This window comes from Alexandromys fortis, unplaced genomic scaffold (assembly GCF_014885135.2).
Source record: "Alexandromys fortis isolate MF-2015 unplaced genomic scaffold, M_Fortis_MF-2015_v1.1 scaffold_13, whole genome shotgun sequence".
NCBI classification, from domain to species: Eukaryota; Metazoa; Chordata; class Mammalia; order Rodentia; family Cricetidae; genus Alexandromys; species Alexandromys fortis.
This window is the reverse complement of record NW_026067908.1, coordinates 2,913,357-2,941,070: the sequence shown is the minus strand read 5'-3', so window position 1 is coordinate 2,941,070 and position 27,714 is coordinate 2,913,357. Positions and strand designations below refer to the sequence as shown.

Genomic DNA, 27,714 nt, shown 5'->3' with positions numbered 1-27,714 from the left:
AGATAAAGGAATAAGATCACCAAGTTTCAGTTTGCTAAGTGTTTAAGTAAAGATAGTCTGTTGTAGCACAAATTCTAATAGGTATTAAAAAAATTCAGTCAGATATTAAGTGGGTGAAAGGTGAAAGATCAGAGAAGCCCTGCAGCTCTGCAGCAGCCACTAGAGAGACCTTTTACCTTCAAAAAGGGGGGGGGGGGTGGCGATCTTGTCCACAGACTGCATCTTCAAACTGCAACTGAGCTCATGTCTCCTCCAGCCGTATCTTGCTCTATCAACCCAGCCATATTCCTTCCTGTCTCCACCTTCCTAGTGCTGGGGTTAAAGGTGTTCGATTCCCAAGTACTGGAATTAAAAGTGTGAGCTACAACCACCTGGCTTCTAGTGGCTTCGCTCTGCACTCTGGTCTTCAGGCAAGCTTCATTTGTTAAAACACAAATGAAATAACACTGTAGTCTGCTTTTCATTTCATTGAAGTAAGCCAGGAGAATTCTTTAACTTGAAATTATTATTATTATTGTTGTTGTCGTTTTTGAGACAGCATTTCTCTCTGTAACTACCCTAGCTGTCCTGGAACTAGCTCTTGTAGACCAGGGTGGTCTAGAACTCACAAAGATCCACCTGCCTCTGCCTCTCAAGTGCTGGGATTAAAGGCATGTGCCACCACTGTCCAGCTTTAACTTGAAATTTTTAAGCATTACAAAGTTTTTTGGAACCACATTTCATAAGCATTTGGGCTAAATATATGAAAGGTTACCTTTATTACTTGATCTTTATTTTATGGCATCTGCTGCACTAGGAGGATAGCATTTCAAGAGGATTGGTGCTAGCTTTTGTGTGTAGCAGAGGTACATGCAGACAAATGCTTATACACATAAACCTTTATGCACCCTTATACACATTGGTGCTAGCTTTTGTGTGTAGCAGAGGTACTATCATGAGAGACTATTTATATCACTGTGGAGTTTCTGTGACTGATTTTTCATGGTGTTTCCATCAATGTTTTTTGTCATGTTGTAGTAGATATATATTTGACAATATATATTTAATGTTCAGTGAACACTTTGTGTGAAGGATAAAGATATTGATTAGTCTATTTTAAAAAATAAAACCAAAAAAAAAAAAAAACCCAGTGGTACATGCCTGTAGTCCCACTTGAGTGGGAAGTAAGGCAGAAGGATCTTTTGAGCCTGGGAGTTCAATCAAGGTCAAGTTGGGCAATGTAGGACGGTCTTGTATTAAAAAGCAAACAAACAGCTGCTTTATTTCTCTGCTGTCTGAATCCTGCCACAGGGACTGATCATCCAGACCTAGTGTTGCGTATCTGGATGCAGAGATATGCAGTCCCAGCTTTAGAAGTTTCCTCCTGTTTGGTTGTTCTTCATCAATGGAATATAGTGGCAGGTGTTTTTGAGGGCGTTATTAATTGTATTAACTATTTGAATCTGAGTTTCATATTCTACTAAAGTAAATGCACAGATATGTTACTTTAGCATTTGCATTCTTAATGTTGGTGGCGTTGCAGATACATACAAATATATAGCAATTGTTAATTTTTTCATTTTACATTTGTCACTGTGTACTTACATTTTAGCTACACTGTGTTATGCTTTTATAATAAGTCATATAAGTATTTGAGTAGTTTTGAATTGAAATACAATAAAAATAAAAGAATTTATTAAAAATTGCTTTCTTTAACCATATATGTTATGTAAAATAGTAAATCCTTAATGATAGTAGATTAAAGCTGCAATATTGGGGTGGTAATGAAGTTGTGAATGCATTTCAGGTACTTGAATTTGTAGAGAGAATTCTTTGCTACTTTATTTTCAAGAGCAAATTGTGACCCAGTACTTACAATCACAATATTCAACTGTAGCCTTAATGCAGATGTGATCCAGTACTTAAAATCCAGTTTACTCACTCGTGGCTTTAATGCAGAATTATAAACGTGAAATTCTCCAATTTGAATTTAGAAACTAAAATGTTCTTTTTGGAAGCAAATATTTAATCTCTGTGGCTCACCACTGAGGAAACATTTGTACAGTTTGGAAAGAATTCTGCCAGTTCTTATATTCAGACAGCCTGACTTTAGAATCCACACTTTGCCTACACTGAGAAAGAGTGAGACCGTGGAAAAACAAACACACAAACAAAAAAAAACCCTTAATTACTTAACTCTGAACTTGTGTACTACCAAATGGTGTGTGTCAGGACCAGAAATACAATGAGTTCTGCTTTTTATGTCTTTCACTGTACTTAAACCGTTTCTTCTCCTCTTCCCTTTGCTCCCTCTAACCCCTTATAATTGTGGAAGAGGAGGCAGAAAGAGTGTAAAAGCCAGAATTTATTCACTTTAAAAGTCTAGCTTTCTAGCCAAGATGTTAAACCTGTACATCACCTAATTTAAGTTTGTTCTTCATTCTTCACACCCACTTTCCACCATAACTCCAGCAGTATCCCATTACCGAGTCTTCCTTAATTTGGGTCTTACATTTCTAACCCAGTCTCGTCTTCACATAGCAACTTGAGTAATATTCTTAAAACGTGTTAGGCTGGAAATGTAGCTGAGTAATCGAGTACTTGCCTAGCAGGTGCAAGGCCTCAAGTTTAATCCTTAACACTGTTAGGAAACAAAATGTGTTTACCCACTTTTAAAGCCACTGTACTATCTCAACGGAAACAAAACTCAAATTCTTTCACATACTCTACAGAGATTTCCATATGAGCTAATGATTTTACATGGTCTGGTCTCTATCTGGCATATTTTGTTGTTGGATTTGTTTGGCTCCCCCCCCCTCACTTAACCACCATAAGATATTACATTGGCTCCTTTATCTAGATGTTCAGGTCTCTGTGTCTCATCGTCTTTATTCTGGCTGCTCTTTCTACCTGGGGCGTTTATATGACTGACTCGTCAGTTTTCAGATTTCTTCCTTTATCACCATCTGTCCCAGTCTAAGTAGGTTTCCATTCCTTGTTAGCTTTTTTTCATTAAACATAGTTTATATCTGTCATAGAGAAAGGATCACAAATCATATGTTTACATATGAACAAGACTGTCTCATTTTTTTGGCACATCCTTAGCACCCATATGGCATTTCATTTGCATTTTAATAAATAAAGCTTGCCTGAAGATCAGAGAGTAAAACACATGCACTGATCAGCCTTATGGACCAGGCAGTGGTAACATACACCTTTAATTCCAGCAGCCACACTAATTGCCATAGAAACCAGGTAGTACATGCTTTTAATCCCAGTGGTACAGGCCTTTAATCCTATCCCTAGAGAGGATTATAAAACGGGAGGAAACAGCTTTCAGACACAGTCTCATTCTGAGATTCCTGGAGGCAGGATCGCCAATTTTGGACTGATGTTGAGGTACGAGCCAGTGGCTGACTGTTTTACATTTCTGACCTTCATGTTGAACCCCAGTTTATCTCTCTGAGTTTTTATTAATCATGCTTCAGGCACCTACTTGAACTGCTGAATAAAATGATACTGACTTTAAGAACCTCTTGAGTAAACTCACTCTTCCTCTCTTTTGATCTAGCACTTTATACTCTCTCTGTAACCTGCTAACTGATCTTGAAAAAGTTATTCAGCTCCCCTAGCCTCAGTTTTTCATCTTTGATGTAGTGACGTAGCTCGGAATAATATTTTATAAATAATTATATTAGTGCAATTAAAACTCCACACAGTGCTTGAAAAATAAAGCACTCACAATTTATTAAGAAAATCTTTTAGTGCAGACTTGAGCAGAGAAAGGAAGATGAAGAAAATAGGGAGAAAAGAAGAAAGGAGAGGGAGAGAAAAGGCCAAGTTCAGGAAAGACAGTTGGTGTGGCTTCAAGAGAAGATCTTCAGCACTGCTTGGACCCTTGTTCTGGCCTCCTCCATCTATAAAACAACCATGATTGTTCTCTTTGTATCTGAGTGTTGTATGTGCTTCTTCTGTTTCAGCCGCTTTTATTCTCCATGTTTGTATCTAAAGAGTTGTTAAGACTTTTCTCAAAGGCTGTTCCATCCAGAAACAAGATGACTTTCTTTTTCCTCTAGGCTTTCACCGCAGGAGCCTGACTGTATAAAGGAAATATTCAGTACTGAAGGTCTTCCTGCTGTGTGCTAAGCACCTGGCTAGTAGCTTACAGCAAATAGATGATTTACATGCCAAAATTTTATCTGAGGTTGTAAATATGTTAAAGATGAATTATTAAGTGTCTCTCTTCGACTTTTTATTATGTCAGTGGCCTTAGAAAATAACTGAATAAAGGGAAAGGTTTATGTTGGACCATGGTTTCAGAGGTTTCAGTCCATTGGCTCCTTGTTTCTAAGGTTATGGGAAGCAGAACATCATGATGGGGAAGACATTGCAGATCAAAACTGCTCACCTTGTGGAGCCCGGGAAACAGAAACTGGGGCCAGGGCAGGCAATCCTTCAGAGATACTTTCTTGGATGGAATCTTCAGAATAGGCTTTACTGCCCACAGTTCCGGTACCTTCCAGAAGTCTATTTAAATTTGACTTCACAGGATTAATCCATTGGTGAAGGTAAAACCCTCATGATTCAGTCCTTCTGGACCCGACTGTCAAGTACAAGACCTTTCATACATGAGCCTTTGGAAGAGTACTTTAAATCTAAAGTAGTCTGTAACAACAATCTAGCACTAGATAACATGGACTGAGGTTAGTTTTACCTATATGACTGAGGGAAGACTTTTTTGGGTCTAACTGTTATAGAGTGGTTGACACATGATCGTCTAGTGCTAAGCAGCATAAGCTGTTTTGATTATCTGATTTCTTCTGAGCTAGTTTTCTTGTTAGTGAGATGCAGTAGCAGCTCATACAGTAGGAATAGTGTCCATCTTCTGCCTGTCTGTAATATTAGTAGTGCCTTTTAAAGTTTGCATCTTCCATTACAGGAAAATTAACTGAATCAGCTTTGGTCGTGAATTTATCTTTAAATAAATAGTTGGTGGTGAGAGAGGATAATAATGTTATTAATTTTGAAAGATGGCGTGAGTCAGATCTTTTGAAGTGTAGTAGAATGTCTTCAGAGATTTTAAGTCTGGAAATCACACTATCTTGTTTTTTTTTTTTTAATGCTGTTGTATATAGATTGCAGGAGGCAAAAGTGAGTGACAGAGATCACCGAGACAGTGTTGTTATATTCCAACTGGGAGATGATAGCGGTCTTGTTATGGATGAAAATAGGTAGATGACAAACGCAAGGGGGGATGACAATGATTTATTAGATTTTTGATCTAAGTTATTGAGCAAGTGGTAGTATTCTATTTCTGAAATGAAAGAAGACTAAGTATGGCGATAGTTTCATTTGGGTTATATTATCTTTGCATTGTCTGTTAAATACCCAAGTGGAAAAGTAGGGACATCATTTGCACAAATCTGTAGGTGCTGCTTTTATCTTCTGTAATGTGTGGGGAAATTGCCATCTCTTTAAATGGGCTACTAGGGTGTGTGTTAGTGTAAGAAAGTGTGTGGGACTGGATGATTAGTTAAATCAATAAAGCAGTGAACGAGGTTGATCATTTGAATCTAATATCTACACCTTGTAAATAATCAGAACTGATTTCTAATGTAGCAGCCACATGTAGCGGCCAATACCATGTATTGATTGTTATATTGTTAATATAAAGGATTTGATATAGAAAAATGTATTTCATAAATCTTAACTAATTTTGCTTTAGATTGTTCAGTTCTTGCCCTCTTCCATGTGGTTTGCTCATAAAAATTGTGGGTTTTATGAAGCACATAGGCTGTAGAAGAAAGGGATTCTCTATAGAACTCGTTAGTGAATTTGCCCTTGATATGTGCTTACCATTGACATATTGAGCTTGTTCCTCAAAACATGCTTGTTATAATCTGATCCCTTCTGGCTTCCTTAGAATAAAATTACTTCGTTACCTAGTCTCTATATACTTGTAACACTCTGGACTTAAGAATGACTAGTAAAATTCCTGATGTAGTTCTAGGTTCTGTCTGTGGGGTAGTTTTTAGGTTAAGAGGAAGGGGGGTTAAAAAAAGAAGTTATGCTGTCAGAACTGATCAATGAAAGGTTTGAAGTCAATTGTAGTTTTGAATGGATAACAGCTTTATTAAATAGTCTTAAACTATAAAAATGTAAGTTGGTATTTTCTCTTTTAGTTTACATATTTGGTTGAATTTGTTCCACAGTGCACACTTCTAAATTTATTATAAAGAGAAATAAGGACATTATCATATACATTTTGATAACAAAAAGCTTAACAACAAAATTTCCATCACAGTAGTTTTTAAAATTTATCCCAGAAATACAAGAATAGCATTTTTACTGTAGATGACTCATAAATGTGTAAATCTTAAAAAGTAAAATACAAAATTTTCTGTCTGGTATAGATATTTAAAAGATAAGTACCTGGAAATGGAATGGTAGGTTGAAGGGCACATTTATGTCATTTTGATGTTGCCTAATTGTTCCTTAAAGAAAGCTTGCCTAGTTCTTTATCCTCCAGCCTTATTTTAGCAGGCTCTTTATATGTACTACAGTATTCTCACCAACAGCAGACCATATAAATATATTTGTGTTTTGCTTAGTTGAAAAGAGAGAGTGGTATATTATTTTAATTTTCTTAATTACAAGTGAAATTGAATGGGGTGACTTAGTAATAGTTTTTTCAGCTTTAGATAAGTTTTATACTCTTTATGTTTTAGATGCTTCATCTATAAATGGCATGGAAGTAGTTGTTTAATCTGTAAATCGCTTAGAAGACAATTTAGAAATAGTGTTACTTAAATGCCTGATAAACTAGAAACTAGTTAATAAGTTTTAATATGTATTGGTTATATGCAATTATTTAACCCTATAGGATCTGAACTGTAATTCAAACAATAATATCTAAAGTTGCATATTAAGTAGTCCTTTAGAGACTATGAAATATTTTTTTTTCTGAAATAAGCTGAATAAAAAGGAATTATTTTCATTTTCAAATGTTTCTATGACTGAACTTTAGACAACTAGCACTTATTTGGAGTGTTGGGGTGGTATTGATATGCTCGGGGAAACAGATTGTTGAGGCTGGAGAGAATAAAGTTCAAGTCAGGGTTGTCACACAATAAGCCAGGTTGTTTTTTATCCCTCCAAGATTGATGTGAGCGTGAAAATGTGCAAAGTACCTGGATCGATGCCCTGGCACTCAATAAGCGGGAGCTGCAGTCATTATAGTTGCTCTTCTCTGTGCCTCCTAATGCTTTATCGATATCTTTAGCATCCTAACCGTCACACTCTAGCATGCGTGCTTGGTTCTGGGTATAATTTTTAGAGGGCTATGAGATCAAGAGAGCACATCTTTATTTGTTTTTATGTCTTTCCTACAGGGCTTTGTAAACTGTTAACACAAGATTATTGTTTGCCACTGCTAGGAGATAAATTTGAACTATTGCCAATATTTAAAAGCTAGACTTTTTCGCTTTTAAAACAAAACCAACTAACAGAAACTAGATCTCTTGACTTATCTGAAAGAACCAAAAATTTCTCGTGGTTCCAGAGCTTTTATAGCAGTAGCTGGCTGGCCTCAAGTGGTCTTGGGTAGGACATGTCCATCAATTGATAATAGCCCCTAACAAACCAATATGTTTCTTTAAAGTAATACTGGCCATTTTCCTGTCACGTTTCTCTGTATTTGTTACTTGCCTATGGTAATTCTAGACACTCACATTTGAGACTGCTGCACTGGTGACTGTAAGAGATTCTAGAACTTAGGAAATGCTTTGAAGATGAAGGAAAGAACCATATCCATACAGAAGCATAGAAAGTACACAGGCGTTTCACCCTGAAATGCACAGGCTCAGAGGTCAAGCTTTCTGTACCGTGGCAATAGTAGGGTCTGTTCCCATCATCTTTTCTTTGACAGTCTACAGCATAAAGAATGAGTTGTAATGTTGAGGTTTCAAAGACCAGTGCTCAGAGTCACGTGGCTTTCATTGGATATGATTGTCAGGCTGCCACCCTTTGCGAGGATGGACATAATTGAAGTTACTTAGTCCTGGCCTAATGCGGTGAAACATGACAAAAATATAACATGATCAAATGGACTTTCCATTTATTTTGGAATGCATGACAATATCTATTCACTTGAGGAAAAACACACAAACAACACCCAACTGTGTTTGAAGACAAGATATCTTTGATCAGAAGCTCTGAAATATCCCTTTGAGTTAGCTATTACTAGAATAAACTTTATTAATTTGTACATGACAGTAATTTGGAATTTATGATTATTTAGTCTGATTGAACTAAAGCATGCCCCAAATCTATGAAGGGAGAGTTTGCCAAGGAAGAGAACAGGATGAATAACATTTCTTTTGTAGGGAGTGTGGTTAGGTTGGGTCTGGAAGATGAAAAGATGATTACAGAAAAAAAAATTAATTTTCTGGTTTTAGTTTTCAGGGAGTTGTTATGATACCATAAAATAGAAAATGCCTCACTGTCCTGTAGATTGACTTTTGGATCCTAATTCTGCTACTTAACTTGGCATTTGTGTGTGTCCTCGGTTTATATTGTAAAGAAAGAATAAAGGCTACATTGATCTTAATTATCAGATAATATATAAATGTATGTAAATCACTTGACAGGTCCTTTGCATTTCATGTTTTCTCTGCCTACTTTGTACATTTTATCAAGATTTCAACCCATCTTACATAGAAAACAACGAGAAGGAACCTATTACCATCCTTTGTAGCACTTACCTCTCCAATTACTTTGCTCCACCCATTCCCACTTGCCCTTCCTTAATAACATACACTTACAGAATGAGTGTAAGCTCCATGAAGGCAGAGACTCTGAGTAGTCTCTTAGTCACTATTATAGATTCATCCCTTTTTTACATTAGGTATTCAATACACGTTTGTTGTCTGGCTGGACAACTGAATGAATGCACATGAATTATTAACACTCAAGTGAATGTGCTTGATAAAGCTGCAACTGAGTGTTCAGTTTGTAAGCCCAAGGGGGAAATTCTCTTTGCACTTGTCAGCAGTATCTGTATTATTCCTAATAAATACAAATTAATTTACTGATATATGGTAACCTTTCTAATTTATGTGTTTTTTAAGATTAATAAAGTGATGATCTACTTTATGTAAGGAGGCAGATTTTTTCTGAAAGATTTGATTGTTTTTTAATTTATGTGTATGGGAGTGTGCACATGAGAGCAGGTGCTTCTCGAGACCAGAGGTGTGGGGTCCTTCGGAACTGGAATTGTAGGCAGTTGATAGATGTCTGATACGGATTTTGCCTTCAAAAGCAGAAGTTTGAGACTAATTCTTAAGTATTGCTTGTTGTCCCGTTTATACTTTTCTCCTTCTTCTTTTAAGAATTTACCTATTTATTTAAAAAAATCCTATGTCCTGTGTATGCATATTGTAAGCAACTATTTACATATTTTTGTTCTAACTACATTAAGTTCCTTATTGGACTATAAGAGATTTGCTCCTCAAACACCCTTGCGTTTTCTTTGCTATACTGAAGGCACTTAGGAAAGAGGTGTTCAGTAAGTATTTCCTGAATGAGGCAGGGCTTGAATTTGAGGCTGGTGGTGACTATAGTATCCCTTACACCTTCTGTATTCTTCTAAGCCTAGCAGTGCATATCTTAAGGATTCTGCTTTCTTTCCTGTCCTACGATAATATTTTGATTATAACGCTGTAAAATAAAAATCCTGCCAGGAATACACATTTTATTTATTTTAGTAGTATCTAAATTATTCTATAGTCATTCTCAGGTAACCATTTTTTTTTTATTTTGAGTGAAGAAATGATGAATACTTAGTCTCTAGGCTAAATAATGTGGCAGTTACCTAAGTCCCTGTTTAATTTAATGATCATAGTCTAGCTCATTGTTGCTCAAAGTTATTTTCATTTTCAAATTTCTCTTCAATTTTGGAGTGCTAAATGCTTCCCATTGATAGTTCGTAGATACCTTAAATTAACATTATTAGAACAATAAAGGTGTCACTATGAAAATAATTCACCTATATGATTTATACTTTTTAAAAAATTTATTTATTATGTATACAGTATTCTGCCTGCATGTATGCCTACAGACAAGAACAGGGCATTAGATCTCATTGTAGGTGGTTTTGAGCCACCATGTGGGTGATGGGAATTGAACCTGGGTCCCCTGGAAGAGCAGCCAGTGCTCTTAACCCTCAAGCCATCTCTCCAGCCCCTGATTTATACTTTTAAAGATACATCAAAGACTATAAAGAAATAAAAATGAGGTAAAGCGTGTCAATCTCTTCCAGATATAATTTTATGTTTCCTTAGATGATCTACTTCCTTACGTCATTTTAATATGTAGTACAATAGGAAAGCTACTTGGCATCAGTAGCAATTTAAGTTTAAATTAATTAAAAAGTTTGAAAAATTAAGAATTATATCCCTCAATCACATTTCAAGTGCTCAGTAGCCACATGTGGCTTGTGGCCATTTCCTTGGTTAGCACAATTAAAAAGACTTATGTCATCACAGAAAGTTCTCTTAGTCTTAGTATACGATCATATATATATAACTCTACCCTTTGTGCTATCTCATTGTCATTAGAGGTTTTTGTTTGTACTTTAAATGGTTTTTATTCTTAAAATAGTAACTTTTCTTAAAGTCTCATTTCCCATATGTATTTATCAAGTATGTATTTAGATCAACATTTCTTCCCTTCTTTTTGCTTTATCACTTATCAAGATGGTCAACCCCTGAAAATTTCACTATTATTTAAAACTCTGGATATGGTTGAAGTAATGCTATACTTATAAGACAGCTTGACAATGTCTCCATGTGCCTCTTCTGTCATATACAGTGAAAAAATAATAAGTTGTGATTTTCTTTCTTTATCTTATTAAGTAAATTATATGGTCATTTTTTATGGAGCTTCCATAGTTAGAGATGTAAAACAGCAATTTCTTGGTTCTATAGCATGACATAGTTCAGAGCTGAGATTAGAGAAACCCCGTAGAGTTGTTAATACTTGAGGGCATCCCCAACTAGAAAAGTATGTGAATTTAGGCATGGGAGGAAGGAAGGATCTGCTTTAAATTTAGTGTAGGGTCACTGAATCTTAATGATAGATTAAACAAGGGAGGTAGAATAATGAATAGGGGTTTGCTGTGTGTAGCACTAATACCAGAAGTCCATGGTTTGTGGCGGTTTTTTATGTCCTTTCCCATATGGTTTTTGAATAGAGCAGGTTATGGCAGGGATGAGCTAAGGAATAGCTTTGTTAATGAATAAATAGGAGTCATTTTTTTTAAACAGGAGACCAGACAATTTGTTTAGAATGTGTACTTATTTAATGAATCATGTCGTTAATTTTTTCCCATCTTAGTAATACATCAAGTGATAATGCTAAAGTGTTCCTAGTATTTTCTTTCTAAATAAGTTATATCTACATTTTCGATCCAGCCTTAACAGTGAAACTCTCGGGTTAGGATTTTTAACTGCCTTAATTAAAAGCCAGTTAACTGGAGCTTCTGAGCATTGGCAGCCTCATTCCTTGAAGTTTGACATGTATTAAGCTTTCATTTATAGTGTCCATTCATTTGGCGTTTGGAGCCAGCTTCCAACTCTGTTTCATTCAATCAAAGTTAAACTCGGTGTGTAATTTTGTCCTTATCCTTTTGTGACTTTGCTCTTGGCCAATGCAGCTACTTTTCTGAAGATGATCTCTTTACTCTCCTCACCTACATCTCTCTCAATAATTATGAAATTTGATCATGAAAATTGACAAGTTAGAATTTTAAAGTCTGATCAAATGCACTATTAAATATTGTGGGGGCTTTTCTTTGGAAAAACTTGGTTTACATTTCCCAAAGGAGAGATTAAATATGTTTTCTCTGGTGCCCCAGTTAAGCAGAGTCAAGGGAAATGCAACTCTCCTGACTCCAGAGCTCCAAATGCAAACACTGGCCTAGTTGTTCCCAAACTTTCTTCTTGATGTGGGTGACTTGAATGGTTTATTTTCACTTGATGAACCACACCCCCAGGCCACTTTAGTATTCATGGCAGACCTCAACACTAAGTCCCTTTGTTGTCTTTGTTATTTGCATTTTTTTGTTAAAAAGAAAAGATAAAATTATTAGGGACCTGATTATAGACTGAAGTTCTATTGCTGGTGGTTCCCACCACTTTTTTTCACGTCCCAGAGAAAGCAAAGGCTAGGATGGGCAGTAGAATACAGAAAAGCAAACATAAACATCATGTCTGAGCTTCAGTGTGATGCTGCCAGGGTAAGAAAGGGTTTTCTTTGGGAGGGGGTGGTGGTTGTTTTTCCCACATTACAAAAATTGTTATTTGCCAAAAACATAATCAACATTTAACTTTTTGAAATACTTATTCAACTGTCTTCTTTAGTTAAGAAGGTTTGAAGTCTTTTATTATTGTAATTTAGGTATTAACTAAATGTAGGATATTTAAGCATGTAGCTTAATCTGTTTGTATCTATACATAGCACAAGCATATGCTTTGACTCACCTGAAATAAAACAGAAATTCAATTCTATTTTAAAAAAATTAAGATGTGCCACGTAGTTTAAAAGCATTGCCCACATTCTCTTCCCATACAATTCCATTTTAGAACTCACAGAGGTTGCAAATATAACATAGCTATTTTTATGAATTTCTCAGAATTTCCAAGATTTCACTTAGTCAAATCAAAGGCATGGAAAAAGAGGTGGCAAGAGTGTCCATGGTGGGGCGGGGGGAGGGAGAGAGAGAGAGAGAGAGAGAGAGAGAGAGAGAGAGAGAGAGAGAGAGAGAGAGAGAGAGAGAGAGAGAGAGAGAGGAGTGTTTGCTGACAGTCCAATGATAAAGCTTCCTTAGTATTGTCTTAATATCCTTTTCTTCTTCTGCTTTGGTTTAATTATTTTGACGATGATTATGATGATGATTGTCAGTCTTGCTGTTTCTTTCTCAGGTGTCTGTGACCTCTTGGAAGCAGCTGTCGGTTATGTAATAATAGCTAGTTGCTATTTGCTCTGGCAGTTTTTCTTTCTAAACAGCACTTAATAGTGCAAGAGTTGGGAATCAGCCACTTTACTTTATTGCTTGTTCAGTATGACAGATGTGTAAAGGTTTGCTTGCTTTTGTGATGGAGACTGCCTGTAGTTGGTCACTCTCACTTGTTACTACTTGATGACCACTGTTTAGCATATGTTTGAATGGTCCTATAGAAAAGTCATAAATGTGTCTATGTGGTAGTATGTGACAGTAATCCAGTACTCTCAAAGTTAGGCTAAGCACGGACGACCAGGCCCGACTGGATTAGGTAGTGAGGCCCTCTTTCTTGACGAAGATAAGAAAGAATTTTCCTATTTACAGTTATAAAAATGTCAGGTAGAAAGAATTTTAAAATAACTTACCACAACCTTTTATTTTACAAAAATGCAGGTTAAGAAATCTATTGTAATTATGAAAGAATCTCAACCTTAGAGTTTTATAGGGCTACATTAGACTCTGTACTCGCATCTACTAGGTGGAGGAAGCTTGAATCAATTATTTTATGTGAGCTCAGTTTCTGTATTTGTAAAATAAAGATAGTAATTATAAAAAAAGAGAGGATATGAAGTGCTCTGGCCTATGTACCTGTTTTACAACATTGTAGAGAAAGTTTATTGAAATTGGATAATTTTGAGTGGTATTGTATAATATGTACTCAAGAACATGGAGAATGTATGACATTGTATCACCAAATCTTGTGTGTAAATTATTTGGTAGAAAATTACAAAATAAGAGAATCACTGGAAAATCAAAAGAACAATAAAGGACAGACGCAAAAAAAAATAATACAAGTAAAGGTTATTGTTTGCATGATACATTAATATAAACTAGAAACTTCTTGCTGTTAGTGCTTGGTCGGTTTCCTGCCCCACTTCTATACTAAGAAACATCCAGTAATTAACAGGACTACTGAAATAAAAACCCAGGTTGTTCTGGTACAAGTTTCTTTAACTTTGAATAAAAACATTTTGAAAACTCCTCATTAAAGAAGAAAAAGATAAAAATATACAAAATATGAAATGAGTCATAATCTCATGACATAGAAAGGATAAAATTGTTGTATATCTTTATGGTTTTCTATGAATAATAAATAGAGTATGGATATGTGTATGCATATATGTATATATTTAAGTAAGCAACAAGAACATTATTTTTTAATTTTTTTCTCTTTTTTGTGGTACTGGGAATTAAAAGTGTGGCATTGTGTATAATAGGCAAGCACTCTACAACTGGGCTGTATCCTTAGCCCCTAGCTCTTAAAAATATTAGCATTTATTAATTGCACATAATAATGAGTTTGATCATGACATTTTCATACATATGTATAATGTATTTCCACCATATTCATTCCTTGCTAGCCTCCCTTGTCCTTTGTCTCCCTCCCTTTCACACTAAGCTCTTTTATCTTTCCAGCTAGTCCCTCATCTTTTTTTCGTATCTTGTTTTTAATCGATTTTTTAAACCAGTGAGTTTCATTAGGGTCTTTTGCAGGGACAAGTATTTTATACCATTGGCTACACCACAGAAGAAAATTTCCCAGGCAGGGGTGAAACCTTCTCCCTTCCATGACAGTGTGTGTTGTTAGTCCCAATCTTGAGCTATTCTGCAGTGAGTATACCTGCAGTGAGTGCCAGAGTGCTGCATTCTGTTATGTCCCAAAGTCAGCCTTCCACACCTCTCCTCTACTTCTATGGCTCTTACACTCCTTCCCCCCCACATTCCTTAATGTTTCCTGAGCTTTGGAGGAGGTGATAGATGTCATGTTTATGGCTGTAGCCCCCATTTTTTTTTAACATCTTGAAAAGTTAGCAGTATTATCTTCTACATCAAGTAGCCTTTTTCCCCATGAAAAGGGTGAGATAATATTATTTTAAAATATTCAAAATATTATAGCGTATTGGATCTACTCTGCTAACCTGGCAGTACAGAAGCAGTCAGAAACCATATGAAAACAAATAGGAATCATGATTCCCTAGCACGATTTGCTGGTAGAAACAAGCAACACAGGTTTACTGGCCTTTGGGATACACTTGGGCCCTACTTCAGTGTAATAAAAAGTGGGGTCTTTGAAGTCGATGGAGCCCTTTTCTCTTACTTCACTGGGCTTTAACTCAGTATTTAAGGTGCTGGAATCTCACAGCCACAGGAAATAGTCGCTGAGTGAGTGACTCCAGTTTCTTTTCCTGTAAATTCAAAGAGGGAAATCTATGGATGATAGATGTCCAAGTCTTAGAAATTTTATTCTAGAAGACGTAAATGAGAAAGAAGACAGTTGGTATGATGAGGCAGAAACGGTCCCTAAAGCTGCTGGATGGCTCTGTAGGGCCGAGACTGGCTGGGGAGAGCACACCACCATGTGTCCAGGAGCTCTTAGTTGGGGGCAAGTTCTCCTGCTCTAAAACTGCCTGACTAGTTGCTCTCTTCTCTCAGCAGGTCACTTTAGCGTTGCATATTTCATTCATTTAGCTATCTTCTGGATTAGGTTGTGCCAATTTTGTGTTTGGTGGTCAAGGCTAAAGTGAATGTGCTTGCGGCCACATATTTGGTAGCATGTATACTATCCTTGAAATTAACCAGTGCATTGCTTCTTGTTTTACCCATTGAAAGTAAAAGTTAAAATCAAAACATTTCTGACTTACAAGTTCTTTCTGGTTCATGCACAGTCTTTTGTCTCTTTTGTTGCCCTCTGTTCTCTTGGGGATCTGACCCAGAGCTTTGCCTATGCTGGACACATGCTCTACCAGTAGTAGACCAGAACAAAATTGAACCAGTGGGATTTGTATGTCATCTAACATGAGACTCCTGAAAATGTTCATATATTGTGGCAGCTATTTCTAGGTTTTACTTAATTTCCCTTCTGATGGCACAAACTTATTAATTTTCTTCATTTTATGTGTGTGGGGGGGAAATTTTAAGAGAATTTATTGAGTCCCTGCTGTTTTATTCACTATAAGCAATACACCACCCATTTTCCAGCATAAGCTCACTATGACAGAAATAGGTGGAAACACTTGTTACTTTCCACAATGTCAGAATTTATCGAAGGATAGTAAATTTATAAGGTTCAGGGATTTCAGTGATAGCAGTTTGCTATCTAATCCCACCTACTTTACGGCATTTCTAGAAATTTATTCATTCTTAAAAAGGATAGGACCTCTTAAGCATAGACTTTGAAAGGTTTAGAAATCAGTTAACTAAAGAGGTATGGCTGCCTGGAGGACCCTGTATATAAAATCTCTAATTCTTAAACTTCAGGACATGTTCTGACTCATCGTGCAAGGCCCCAGAGTGTCCAGCTCACTGGGATGCGCAGGGCCCAGGAGTATGCATCTCTTATTCCTTCAAGTTGATATCACTATTGCTTTGAGAAATAGTGTCATAGAAAAGTCATTGACCTCATTTGTTTATGATATCATTATTTTCAACTTCACAGTTTCTCTAGAATCTCTTTTAATCCACTAAATTTTTAATGTTTGTACTGTATAGTTTGTTTTCTCATCTATTATGGATTTTTATAAGTCTTTCAGAATTATGTTTGAGAGCTAGGGATGTAATTCAGTTGGTAAAGTGATTGCATAACATGCATGAAGCCATGGATTATTTTCATGGCACCACAGAAGCCTCTTGTGGTGGTATATACCTGGTAGTGGAGGTAGAAGGATCAGAGTATTTGAAGTCAGCCTGTTCTATATAGTTCTAGGCCAGCTTGGTATACCAAGACTTAAGAAAAAAAGTCTTTTGTCTTTAAACGTAGACTTAACTTTTAAGTAAAGATATAGACTTAGGCTTGTTTAATTCTACAACTTAAGTTAGTTTGGTTTACGTGTAATGTAATTTTTGTAGTTTTTACAGTATTTTTATTCTCACCAGTGTTTCAGTATAATTATCGTGTATCTAGTAGAAATGCTTAACCTTATATTCATTAGTTTTTCCTGATGGCCAAAACCCATTTCAAATATATGTGTTTAAGCTAGATTCTGTACTTGATTCTTTTCATTACTATCCCAGTAATCTTGTAAAATGCCTGCTGCCCTTTTCCTTTATAGGGAAGAAGCAAAATACGTTTTGTAAGTATGGTAAAAGCAGGACTAAGGTACAGTTGTTAAAATGAAGAATTCATTTAGAATCAAAAGATGTTTTAAAAGTGCAGAATACAGTTTGTTCAAGCCTCGTTGAAAAGCACTTGAATTTTATAGGCCTCTTCATTGTTTTCTGGAAAGGTGGTATTTGAGAAAAAGAAATTCTTGAGTTACTGTTTTTATGAGGAGAAAATTGCTTGGTCTTTTAATGGTTAATGAGAAGAAGTAATAGTTAAACACTTGGAGCATTGATTTCTGATTTGAATTCTCTAACACAGGCCAGCCCTGAGGGAAGGGGAAAAGCTTGCTAATTAACATTTGATTACTGATGCCACCTTCTCATTCCCCTTGCACCATCCGGTTTCAAACGTTTTTTTTGTTCAGGAAGGATTTTTAGACTTGCATCTTAGTAAAACAAATCCATGTGCAACTGCAGTGCATGTGCAGTATGTTGAAAAGAAGAAAAAAGAAAGGCATTAGATATGTAGTATGTGTTCAAAGCCCATTCGCTCTGAATCAGCAGTGATTGGTTTCCTAACTACCCAGTCTTTCAGAAAACCAGAGATTGCCAGGAAACTGGGACTCAGCCTGGTTGTTGCCTTGTTTTGATTTAAACAGACCACAGCAAACACTTCCTTGTTCCATGCAGTTGCAGCTCATAGTTCCATATATTTCAAATTTGGATAAGCTCTGGTTCTGCTGGGTCTTGTAACAGTGGCAGAAAAATCCCACTGGATGCCTGCCATTTCATGATTCTTCTTGTAAAGATGATAATGTTTGCTCGCTAGTATCTTAATTCAGAAAATCCAGAACCCATTTAAAACTCTTCTGAACATTATTAGTTAAGTATATTTTCCCTACATTAAGTGTTAAATAAAAATTAAAGGGTCCAATTTCAAACCGTTTTAGTGAAGTGAATTAAAAATCTTTATAACTGTTAACACATAGGTAGTAGTTTTCTGTCCAGGACATTATCTCACTGATGAGAAGGAATAGTTACTTCAAAAACTGTGTGATGGGCTTTATTTTAAAATGACATCTTGTGAGGGGAAAATAGGTTTTATTGAAGTATAAGAGAATAAGGACTTGATTTTCTTTATCCAAGAAAAATGATTCGAAATGCTTCTATATCTTTCTCATCTGGGATTATTTGTATTTTTCTCTTTGATGTCTGTTATATTTATTGACTCTACTTTAATTCTTCCATTGTAGAAAATTAAGACTAGATCCTGAATGGTTGTAAACGCCCTCATTACGCCCTTGTCCTACATATATTTAGTTCTTCTTTTTCTGCACCCAGGATTAACTCTGGTATCTTCATGAATTCCTAGGATTTTATAGCATTGAAAAGCAGAAATGATCAAGTTTTATTCTCATCTAAGGATGAGTGAACTAAATCTCAAAAAGGCCCCACCATTTGGCCCACAGTAGTTGCTGTGGGGTTAGAATTCGAACTCGAGTTCTGCTTTTGTTTACGCTACAGCACATACATGGGCGACATTTAAAATTCCCTGAAAAAAGTTTTGATAGTTTTATCAGTATTTAGTTCACAAGCAGTGGCTTTATTATAACTGACAGTGTTCTTTACTAAACTTTATAGGCCTATTAGTTTCAGTTGGAATAATTAAGAACAACTCATTTGAGGTTAATTTCACTTGAGTCTAAATTTTAAAGTTTACCATTCAGTAGGGTAACTTTCCTAAGAATTTTTCTCTAAGAAGTTCTAATGAAATTTTACTCAAAGAAAAGCTCTTTGAAATTTTAAGTGAATTTAAAAGAAAACTTGGGGGAAAGATGAGTTCTTATGAATATTTTTATTGAGCATGTCATCATAAAGTTGTCCTTCCAGTACTAATCTCCATAAATATTGAGGCACTATGATTTTGAAGTAGAGAAAATTAGCATTTTAAAAAAATATTGTAGTATTTAAATACATGTCACCAATGAAAGTAAGAAATCAAAACCATATTCTGCACTTTCTCAAGTTTTTCTGGTGTGCGTGTTCCTATACTCATATGAAGTAGTGGAGAAAAATTCCCTTAAAATCTAGAAAGCAAATTCCAGAAAAATCTATGGTTAATCTAGAACTTGAAATTCAAATTCGTTTTAATGTTGGACTGGCAACCATAGTACTTATTGTATTCATTCAGAACTAAATGAGGCATTTGCATGGCTTAGCAGCCAAAAATCTCATCGACATATAGCTTAACACAAAGCTAGAATTAAAAGGATTTTGAAGGTTCAGCCTGATTTTGAGCCACTGCTAATCAAAGAAAATAAGTCAGACAAAAAAGTCCCTTAGGAAATGTTATCCAGTAAAGTGTCACTTGTTCTTACTTAACTGAAACTTAACAGGCTATAAAGATGAAACTGCATCAGAAATGGCACAGTATCACCAGCTGAGGATGTCGGCTGCAGTGTACCAACTCCGCGTCTTCCTTCTCCTTTCTCAGACACTCACAGATCCCTCAGTTACTTTCTTTCTTCTTTTTTCTCACCTCAGGCCATTTCTATCTTTTTTCTTCCGTTTTCTTTTACTGTTCTATCATCCTTATCCCTTATTCTTGCCCACCCCCTTGTTTCTCCCCACTTCTTTTCTCTTTAGTCTCCCTCCCAGAGGAGAACTGTGTGTCTTTGATCTGCTTCATAGGAACTTCAAATTCATCTGCATCATTATATACACAGTTGTTTTTTGTCATTCAAATTCCTCAAAGGCTACTTAAAAATAATTTCTGGTACATTTGCTTTGGGTACTTGTTAATTTTTCCTTTCCTGCACAATTGTGACTTAAACTTTAATTGAATACACATCAGTAAAGACAGTGGAATTTTTTGGTGTCTTACCACTTTGTTTTGTAATGGTAAAGTCTGCCTATGCTTACAGCATGAACTTAATTCTGAAAAGCCTATTTGTTTTCACTTAAATTGCTGTTTAATGATTGTAGTTTAGCATAAGATGTTTTTGTCACAATCTGAGAGTACTTTTTGAATATAGCCTTTGCTTTGGAATAATCAAACATTAGCCTAATATCCTTTACATGGTACTCTCGCAGCTAAGTTCTCTCTGCATTAACTAGTTTATTCTATGACAAGTAGCTTAACAGATGTCTTTCTTGGAAGGACAATGAAGCCAAATACTTGTGCAATGGCTAACATGAATTTAACTTTGATCACTTTTGTTCAGCACATCAGTCTGGCGTTGCGCTTTATACCAACATAGCACCATAGCCAGAACTTGCTTTTCAGGCTTAGGACAGCAAAGGAATGTTACTCAGTTCAGTGAACTATGTATGAGTAAGGAAACATGAAATACTGTTTATTTCATAATAGTATATCATTGTTTCTGTGCCCATTATGTTTTGGTAAGTTTCCAATGATGGGGTAACCTCTCCACCTTTCCAACACATATTTTTCTTCTGCTTTTGTTTGGAAATAGCTGATGAACTCTGGTTTATTTGGGCACTCCAAACATAAGTTTAAAGAAAGAAATTTTGTCTTGAAGTCTACAGATTCCTCCTGCTTTCTCTTCTGTCTTTTTTTTATGAATGTAATGCTTTGGATTATTGAAGCACCTTTGTCCCCAAGAGCAGTAATACATAAGTGCGACTAAATAGACTCAGCTAACCAAAGTGCTTACGTCAGGTCCACTTGCCTTTGGCCAAGTTGTCAGATTGGCAAGGACTAATCAGAATTTCCAAACTTGATGTAGCAGCTGTAAGAAAAATGCTGCATGTTAGCTGTGGAGAAAAACTGCCTGTTTCAATTGAGTGTGTGTGTGTGTGGGGGGGGGGGGTCAAATTGTGTCCCAAGTGCCTCAGAGCTCAGTTACTGATTCTTTTCTCCCACAGATGTATGTTAAAGTTAAAAATAGATTGAATTCCATGTTTATTTTTCCCCTTAGTTTGTGCATATCTCTGTTTCACTGGAAGGCTAACTTAGATCTGTTAGTGTGTAATAAAGATACAATGATGATGATGATGATAGATAGCAAAGTGCTGTAGCTAAACAGCATGGCACTCTACAGTTCTGCCCTTTAGAAGCTTGCTTGAGTGCTGCTTGTTGAGCAGCCATATTAAAATGTTAAAAGATAGTGCAACATCTCAAAATCAGCCTGGATGAAGAGTATACTATCAGATGGACTGTCTCTTCATTATTATAATTAGCTAATTATCTTAATTGTAAATGAAGAATGAAATAGAATTCCTATATGCTTTTTAGAAAAATGCTAAGAAATTAAAGAAAGATATGATCCTTAGGGGATTAAGCTTTGCAGAGTCCTAAATTGTCCAAGCTGGTCCCTTGCTGGAGTTCCTCCTGCCTTGCAATGGAGTACAGCAGTTGCAGGTTTTGGCCAGCAACCCCAGCAAGGTATGACCCGTCCTAAGTCACTGGACAGCAGATAGGTAGTTGAACTCCCCACAGCCTTGTTTTGATTATTTATTTATTTTTGCTTGTTTTGAGACAAGATCTCACTAAGTCTTTTTAATGACTGTCCTGGAACTCAACTTTGTAGCAATTATTTTGTCTTTAGGAGAGGCTAAAATATGATATTAATAGAAACCTCAGCTTAGTTTTTAATTTGGGGTGATGTCAAAGAAATCATCTAACCTGCTTTATATTGTTCTGTGCCTTTCAAATTAAAAATTACATCCCTTACTCCATTTTAACCAAAATTCACTTTCTTCTCATAAATGAAAACTTGAAGTGTACTTTTTTGTTTGAATCATAAAGTTTTCAGATTAAATTACTTACAAGCATATATAGATGTAGTCAGGTTTCAGTGCACGATTACCTAAAGTCAGCAGTGATGAGAACTCAGCGTGAGAGTGTGCACTGCCCTTGCAGAGACCCTAGCTAACTTGTTGTAACTCCAGCTCAGAGACTCCCATGCCTCTGGGCTTCTGAGTGCACCCTTCCTCACATGCACATATCCATCCACACACCATGCATATATTCCCCCAAAATCAATCATTATCAAAAGAAAGTTATTTCTTGAAATACTACTTCACCTAGCCTTCATTGAAATTTTGCTCTGACTTTTATTGTATTTTTAGCCTTTTGTAAAATTTTTCTGACTTGTAGTCTAAATTATTGTTTTGAAGTTAAAAGAAAATATAAAACATGTTTTATGTTAAATGAATTAAAGCTACCATGATTAAAATAATGTCAAAATCCTGTTGTAATTCTATTTCTTTTTCTAGGTAAAGAGAAATGTGTATGACCTTACGAGTATACCTGTTCGACATCAGTTATGGGAGGGCTGGCCAGCTTCTGCCACTGATGACTCAGTAAGTTCCTGCCCAGTTCATAGCCTCCCTTTTCAATATAGTTGGCTGTTAGAAATGGAATCAAATGCTCTTGAATTTTCCACTGAAAGAACTTTTTATTTACATCACATCATGTCAAAAATTTTGAAAAATTGTAATAATTTGAACACATTTATAGAACAAATGTCATAAGCCAAGCACAGTAATATTTTGGTAATGATATGTATCAGTGTCAAGAATATAGTATTGCAGCCGGGCGAGGGTGGCGCATGCCTTTAATCCCAGCACTTGGGAGGCAGAGGCAAGTTCCAGGACAGGCTCCAAAGCCACAGAGAAACCCTGTCTCGAAAAACCAAAAAAAAAAAAAAGAAAAAGAAAAAAGAAAAAGAAAAGAAAAAAAATATAGTATTGCTTGATTTGTCATAAATTTTTCTTTGAGAATATATGTGGTTAATATTAATAAGATGTTCAAGGTGAAGAAAAAATTTCCTATATTATGGATATTTCAAAGTCAAATGCATACATACATTTATATACATATTCATGTATGCATGTGTGTTATGTGAAGGGTCTGTAGCTTTAAAAATTATTAAATTCAAAAGAATTTCTCCTTTTTATACTTGACATAAATAGCACATATTTTTAATATAATAAATAAATACATTTATTACCATAAAAATTTTAAAAATTAGTGCGTTATCTGACAGTGATATCATTTTTTAAATACTTTCTATTATACATTTGGAAACCTTTTCCATCTCTGCCAATTTTCAATAATTAACTCTTTTCCTAAAGAAGAAATCTTTTCATCACAAGAAGTCTACTGACTTGAAGTTTTGTTCCATCTCTCCCCATATTTACTAACTTACCTGTTCTAAACAGATAACTGCCTTGTTTTGGGGTTGGTTTTGCTTGTCCAAAACTTTTTATTTATCTTTAGAGAATTTCATGCAATATATTGAAGTCTGATTTGTGTTGGCTAGCTCTTCCTGAACATAAGGCCCATAATGGAGTTGGTTGATAGATCCATTTTCACTCCGTTGGAGAAAACTGATTTTTTTCCCCTCCTACCAGCTGTTGATTTCAAATAACTTAGCTACGGGTATGAGTTTGTGCCCACTTTTCCTTCTCTATACTAGGATTTTATTTGACTTAGATTTGCGCACCAGGTAGTAGTCAAAGTCCATGAGTTTGTATGTATATCAGTCCTCTTGTATAACTTTTTCCCTCGAGGTTGTCCACCACTTCTGGCTCATGTAATAATTCTGTTCCCTCTTTTGCATAGATTCCTGAGTCTTGAAGGTAGGAGTGTGATGCAGACATTCTCATTAGGCCTGAGTGCTCCAAAGCATCTCAAGCTCTGCTCATTGTCCAGCTGTGTCTCAATGCTAATTACCATCTACTCCAAGTAGTAGCTTGCCTGATGAGGGCTTCATGATGCATGTCCTCTTCTTGGTATAGCAATATGTCATTAGAATCAGTCACTTTTTATATTTATTTTATTTATATATGTCTGTTGGTGGTGGAGGACAGAAAGGAGGTGTGATATCCTCTGTGGGTGCTGGGAATTGAACTCCAGTCCTCTGGAAGAACAGGAAGTGCTCATGACCACTAAGTAATCTCTCTAGACCATAAGATTTTAAAATGCAAATAGGAGAATGTTTCAGGAATTCTAAGTTAAAATCTAATTTTTAAAGATAAACAATGCTAAAAAGAATCAAGGCCTTTGCAAATACTGTGTAATACTAAACTCATGGTTGTAGCTAAGAATTGAATTAGCTCCTCATATTTTTCTAATAAATACTACAACTGTCTGGCCAATTTCTATTCTTCCGTCAATGCTACTTAACATTTTAAAAAAAATTCTTTTTGGAAGACAAAATAATTCTAAGTTTATTGAGGAAGATGCTATTTAAGTCTAGTTATAAACTGTGTGCCTTTGGGAAAATGCTTGGGTTTCAAAAATTTAAAAAATTTAGAAAACAGTAGGACTCTTTGCTATCACTTGTATAATAGTATAATACTAGAATTATTGATCACTGGCTACTGCCCCCCCCCCAAAAAAAGACTGTAGTTGTTGGCTTTTTGGTAAATTTTGTTTGCTTACTTTGGAGTTTCTCATTTGATTGTTTTTTTTTTTTTTTTTCTGTTAGGATCTAAGAAGACACACACAAAAAAATAGAAATGTTCTTAGTGTTGTTTAAAACTCATTATAAGACATAAATACGACTAAAAGTATATAATTTAAGATCCAAGCACATCACTAGAATTCTCTAAAGCTTGGCCACTTTCCACCATTTTTATGAAGATTAATGATAACATATTTAAACTGAGTGTCTTACAGTAGACAGGAAAGATATCAGCAATAGCTCAATATGATAGACAAGGATTGACTGATATGAGCATAGGAAAGACTATCTGCAGTTTGCTACAAAATTACCTGTGGGGGCAGGAATGTGTGAGAGTAGAAGCGATCCAGATTATCCATCTATTGGGCAGTATTGAATCTGAGTGATATACATGGTTGATATATTTGAAATTTACTGTAATTTAAAGTCAGTAGTAACTGACTAAAGTGACAATAAAGACAGAAGATGATGGGGAAATTTTTAAAATGCAAAGCTGCACAGGCTTAAGAGTAGATCTACATGCTCTAATTTTAGATAAAAATGGCTTTGACACCACAGTTGCAGAAACCAGGAAATAAGCTGATAATGTACAAACTCAAAAATAACAGGAAAAGTAAGTAAAATAGGACCTATTCCTCTGTACTAAAGTACCTTATACATTATGTGTCCTAATTTATTGACTTAGTTTGATACAGTATTTTATGAGACCCATGTTTTAATATTTGTATAAGATTTTACTTTTAGCAAAGAGTTGCAATGTGATTCCATTTCTTGAGGAAGCTATAAGAACCAGACTAAGCTGAGTGTGTCCAAAACTGTAACACTACCTGGTGCTGTATGAGTCACGGCAAGCAGGAGAGGGAATCCCCAGTAAGCTTCATCCTGTCGCCTCATTATTCATATTTGCACCTTTTCCCAAGACCTGTGAAGTGGTGCCTGCCCACACTTCCCCAGAGCAAATGTTGCCACATTGGCAGGATGTGCCTTGAACTGCATGATTCGACACAATGAAGATGTGTAGGGCCAGGCGGCGGCTTTTAACTAGTGCCACAGCAGATCTTCTAGCTCCAGTGCTTGAGTCGAGGCCAAAAAAGTCGTAACTATGGTTTTTGGAGAGAGTCTAGCCAAACCTTAGAAAATTTGTTTCATTGGGACCTTGAAAACATGTAATGCTAGTGCTTTGCGAGTAATTTATTTTGTTGCAGGTGTTGTTGTTTTTATACTTACTGAAAACACTTAACTGGAGGCATCTGCTACAAAACAAGCTAGTCCTCACAGCTTAGGGCATGAATTGAGGACAGCTGAGAAATGTCAGCTGTGTAAACAATCTGAAATGTGTTACCAACAGAAATAGAATTAATTTCTTTCCAGGACAGTAGCCATAATAGTTAGGAGAGCTTAGCCTTCAGTGGCGAATACCTGAATACTTGCTTCTCACTGCCAGGCTAGAAGATGGACTACAGAGGTCACTAAAAGTGAACTTTCTTTATACTTTGGCTGCTCAGTTGCAGGATTTTTTTTATGTGGCTTTGATTATATAAGAACATATATAGAGTGGCTTTCTCCATGAATTTATGGGGATACCACAGATCAAAAAACTAATCAGTTCGGGGTGATGGAAAACGTTATAAACTTAAATTGTAAATTAAGCTAAACATTTAAAATGAATAAGTAGCATAACAGTTTACATGTAGATAGCTTTTCTTTTTCTCTTTAGGAATGTAAGGGTTGTTTTATAACACTTTATGTTTTATACTATATAAAAATCACTTGGGAGCAACAAAGAAAGTGTTTTCTTCCGTACAGTTGTCATTATTTTTTTGTGTAATTAGATTCCTGTACTATAAAGGACCTCAGAACCTGATAGACTTCAGTCTTCTGCTGTTTTCCAGCTATATGTGACATCAGCGATTCCTCACAACATCGTTGCCATCTCTTCAGACTTAAAACATTTCTTTGCTTATAGCTATGTTCTAATGGGGCATGAGATCCTGTATGTTGTCCACAACTCTTTTAGTTTCCTTTGCACTCTGTCACCAGGGAAATAGGTGTCCAGAGCTTCAGCAGTCAGGGGATGTTTTCATGTAGTGAGACAAGGAGATGCAAGTAGGTGAAATCTCATCTAACACATGAGCAATGGCACTGTTGGCTTCCATAGAGTAGAAATAAGTTTAACACTATGAATGATGCATAGATACTTAATTATAATGCAATGTGTTCATTTAAAGTAATGTTTATAAAGCAGGAGAATCATGTAGTTTTTCCCAATTTGATAGTAAAATTTATTTCCCTTTTTATTATATATATTTTCTCTTCATTTTTTCCTAATTCTTTTTTTAAAACAATCTTTTCTCATTTTACATACCAATCCCAGTTCCCACTTTCCCCCTCCTCCCCCAAAAGGGTAAGGCTTCCCCTGGGGAGTCAGCAAAGTCTGGCATATCACTTTGAGGCAGGGCCAAGGCCTTCTCTCCTTTATCTAGACTGAGCAAGGCATCCCTCCAAAGAGAATGGATTTCAAAAACCCAGATCAAGCACCAGGGATAATTCCTGGTCTCACTGCCATTGGTCCCACAGACTACTCAAGCTACACAAGTATAGTCTGAGGGCCTAACTTGGTCCTGTGAGTCCAGAGTCAGTGAGCTCTCACTAGCTCAGGTCAGCTGTTTCTGTGAGTATCCCCATCATGATCTTGACCCCTGTGCTCATAATATTGCTCATCCCTCTCTTTGACTGTACTCTGGGAGCTCAGCCCAGTGCCCAGCTGTGGATCTCTACATCTGCTTCCAACCTTGCTGGATGAAGGTTCTGTGATGACAGTTAAGGTAGTCATCAATCGGATTATGGGGAAGGTCAGTTCAGGCACCCTTTCCACCATTGCTCAGTGTCTTAGCTGGGGTCATCCTTGTGGATTACTGGGAATTTTCCTAATGCCAGGTTTCTTGCTAGCCACATAATGGTTCCCTCAATCAAGATATCTCTTTCCTTGTTCTCCCTCTCCCTCCTTTCCCCATTTCAACCATCCCGTTCCCTCATGTTCTCCCCTGTCCTCCCCGCCTCCACTTCTAGTTTTCTCAGGAGATCTCATCTACTTCACTTCCCTGGGGGATCCATGTATGTCTCTTTTAGGGTTCTTCGTCTTACCTAGCTTCTCTGGGGTCATGAACTATAGGCTGGTAATGCTTTATTTTATATCTG

At 36.1% G+C, this 27,714-nt stretch overlaps 1 protein-coding gene across 2 annotated transcripts in view; it reads left to right on the top strand.

The window, feature by feature from the left end:
* Faf1 (Fas associated factor 1) overlaps positions 1-27,714 on the top strand; it is a 282,221-nt gene that overhangs the window by 105,389 nt on the left and 149,118 nt on the right. For both annotated transcript variants that reach the window (XM_050136195.1, XM_050136197.1), the window contains one exon: positions 22,322-22,408. In XM_050136195.1, the coding sequence (XP_049992152.1) occupies positions 22,322-22,408 (87 nt within the window). The remainder of the gene's footprint in view (positions 1-22,321; positions 22,409-27,714) is intronic.